The sequence below is a fragment of the Calliphora vicina genome, chromosome 4, assembly GCF_958450345.1.
Source record: "Calliphora vicina chromosome 4, idCalVici1.1, whole genome shotgun sequence".
Classification (NCBI taxonomy): domain Eukaryota; kingdom Metazoa; phylum Arthropoda; class Insecta; order Diptera; family Calliphoridae; genus Calliphora; species Calliphora vicina.
The window spans coordinates 101,225,935-101,229,317 of NC_088783.1; the positions used below are offsets into that span (position 1 = coordinate 101,225,935).

At 47.2% G+C, this 3,383-nt stretch overlaps 1 protein-coding gene across 1 annotated transcript; it reads right to left on the reverse strand.

Moving 5' to 3' along the window:
* Positions 1-332: 332 nt before the first annotated feature.
* On the reverse strand, positions 333-3,137 carry LOC135957581 (uncharacterized). Its single transcript, XM_065508358.1, has 2 exons — positions 1,035-3,137; positions 333-970 (listed from the first exon to the last, which is right to left on the reverse strand). The coding sequence occupies exon 1, from the start codon at positions 2,732-2,734 to the stop codon at positions 1,175-1,177; it is 1,560 nt and encodes a 519-aa protein (XP_065364430.1). The 5' UTR covers positions 2,735-3,137; the 3' UTR covers positions 333-970; positions 1,035-1,174.
* Between the last annotated feature and the right edge of the window lie 246 nt (positions 3,138-3,383).

Consider the following 3,383-nt stretch of genomic DNA (forward strand, 5'->3'; position numbering starts at 1 on the left):
CATAGTCTCATCATCGACTGGAAGGCAACCTGGAAAATGAGTATCTAATAGGACCTCAAGTGTTTCCTTACTATTCAGAGTCCATCTACCACAGGGTTTCTGGATATAGCTTGGTACAACCGGTGAAGTTGATAGAATTTTACGTAATCGGTTAGTCTCAGAGGATCCTTCCACGCCGCTACAGAAGTCCCTCCAGGCTTTCCTTTTCGCATTCCTCTTAAGGTTCTTAAAGTGGTTCACTGAGGACTTATATTCCGGCCAGTTACCCAGCCTCTTTGCCTCGTTGAACAATTTACGACACGCCCTTCTTGCGTGTGCAATCTCAGGGTTCCACCAGGGTGGCTTATTCCTACCCCTGCAGATATTCGGCTTACAGGCCAAATTAGTAGCTGATTGGAACGCTTCTGTAAGTGCCTCAACTGCTACCTCAATATCGTCCCTATTTTCAATAGTGGGCGGGTTTGGTAGAGACCGGGAGAGTACATCACTCTGCAACTCCCAATTGGTCTTCCTCCTATTTAGAATGGTATTATCATTCCTATAAGTTACACTGATATTGAAATCAATATATAGATGATCAGAAAAAGAGCAGTCGTCGGAGACAGCCCAATTGTTAATCATACTGTGGTGCTCAGCACTCACAAGTGTTAAGTCTAGTACCTCACTTCTGTTTGAAACAATGAAGGTAGGTTCTGAACCTCTATTAACTACTTCCAAACTACTATTAAGTATGAAACTGAAAAGACTCTCACCTCTTGTGTTGGTGTCGCTGCTACCCCATACAATGTGGTGCGAGTTAGCGTCAGCACAGATAACCAATGGTATCCTGGACTCATTCGCCTTTTTCACAGCACTACGGATATCATCGTTTGGTGGATGCTCCCCGTGGTCATGCGCCATGTAGCTGGATATCAGCCATAACAAACAGCCTTCATTAGTTTCCCATGAGACTGCTACTGTATCTTCATTACTGTAATCAGACAGAATGAAGATTTTCAAAGAGCTTTTAGCCAATATACAGGATCTAATTTTACCTGCGCCTTTAGCGAAGTAGAGCTTATAGCCCTTCAAACATAGTCCACAGATACGGTCCTGATGGACCCAAGGTTCCTGGACCATGACTAGCTCCTCCCCGTTCTGAGCAATTCGGAGGAGCAGTGCAGCTGATGCTGCTTTAGAGTGGTGAAGGTTTATCTGGGTCACCCTCACCATGCTCCATTTTTACAATAGTGACGTCGGCGTCCTCCTGGTCAGAATTCAGGAGGGCGTCCTCGTCCACCACCTCATCCATCCGTTCAAAGAATGTACCAACTAGTTCGGAGACTGAGTTGGTATCTTCAGTGTCGGCTGGATCAGTGGCGTCATTGCAATCCATGCCCTCTTCCGAGAGCATGGGCTTTACATCACCTGAGGATGTATCGCCTTTGTTGTCGCTACGGTAGACACGCAGGATGATCGTACCAAATCCATAGTAGACCTTCCCTTGTGCCTTCCTTAGCGGCCCCAAAGAGTCCTTATTCAGGACAACGATCGCTTTCCTTGAAGAGCCCTCAGCGTCCGTAACCTTAACAACTTTCCAGTCTTGAGTTGGAAGCTGTGGGTTACAGCACTGAAGGATCTCCAAGATCTCCTCCGGGCTAGATGGCTCAGCTGGTATTTTAGCTATGGATCTAGGCTTTCGGGGTATCTCACTCACAGATACCACCTCAAGCCTAGACCCCGGCCAAACCTCACCCAGTGATGCGACGGCAGTCTTTAGTAGCAACGCTGAGCGTTCATCTACACAAGACATAAGTTTTACGTGACCCTGGTACCAACCAGCGTCATCGCATTGTGGAGGAGTGCCTGGGTTCTCTTTGAGAACTTTCCAAAACACCCCTACCAGTTTTTGCTTCACCATATCCCAATTCAATTGAGATATGGATCCGTCATTCGCACTCCGGTCGATAACCGCCCTAACAAGACTGTCTTTGACAATCTCGCTAAAGGATTTAGCTAACGACCTTTGTGCCGCTTTGGGACGTTTAGGTCCCGGTTGCTGGCTCTTGGTCGCTGTATCCTCCTCTGAACGTTGCCGTTTAGGCCCCGCTGGTAATTCAGCAGAAGGAGGAGCGGTCTTGAGACCAGCAATATAGGCTTTCGCCCAGGAAAGCGAAGCTTGTTGCTCCTTAGTGAGGTCCTCGACTTTTTTCGAGCCAAGTGCCTCAACAAAGCGGTAAGCGGAACGCCTGGTGGTAGCAGCCCTTCTAGCAGGGTTTTTATGCCTGGGGTTAGTTTCAGAGCCGGGATTGGCCAGGGGTGATGCGTCTTCAGGACAGGAGGATTCCTTCACAAGACCTGAGCGCACAGTTGGCATATGGGAAGCATCCGTGAGGGGCGACTTAGTCGCTTCCCCCTTAGAGGCACCCGAAACAGGGGATTTAGCCGCCTTGACGACTTGGGCTTTCGCGGCTTTGGAGGTACTTGGAGAGAAGTCCAGAGGTACCTCGCCGCTTAGGTCACTACCACCTATTGCCTTGGATTTTTTACAATCAGCCAATCTGGGTATGCCAGATTGACCTCTTGCGACACCAGTAGCATGCAGACTAGTCTGGCCCGGTGTGATCACCTGACTAGCCTGAGTTGCAGTAGCATTCGACTCACCACAGCCCGAAACCATCGCTGTGGGAGTAGGGTCCCCGGAGATTATGAAGCCCCCGACCGGGTACATGGGGCATGCCTTATCCTCTTCCATGTGTCCTGATGGACAATTACTTGCATTTTATACCTGCTGCCAGGTGTTGAGATAACTGCCGCCCCATTGGAGAAACAGACGCAGACCACCAGCCGCCCAATATGGGAAACAGACGCTGGTGGATTTCGGACGGACATTAAAGAGTCCTTACGGACCAGCCGGACTATCCACCTTAACCACCCCTCTCAATGAGGGGAAAATGGTTCGATGGAAATAACATCTGATAGCCGCCCCAGAGGAGAACAGACGCTATCAGACAAAGGGAGGGTAGTTCTTAGTATCATGCTCAACGCGTGCCCTTCTGGAATGGGAGACCCTGCCAGAGACAGCCAACTCAAGTTAAACTGTCCCCTCCAGCATGGCCAACGCGAATCATCGCACTTAAGCCTCTACATCGCGTCAAGATGACTACCCATCGTATGGGCCATAGTATTTAAACCAAATTTTTCTTCTCAAAAAAATTTTAGTTTTCACTAATAAAAATTAAAAATCAAATTGCGTATCGGGTAAGTATTTTTAAGAATAAAAGAAAATTGGAAAAAAAATTAAAAAACAACTTCGACAAAAATTTTTTTTTTAAATTTTGAAATAATTTTTTTTTAAATTTTGTTTACCTAAAAATATTTAAAATTTGTATTTTTTCGATCAG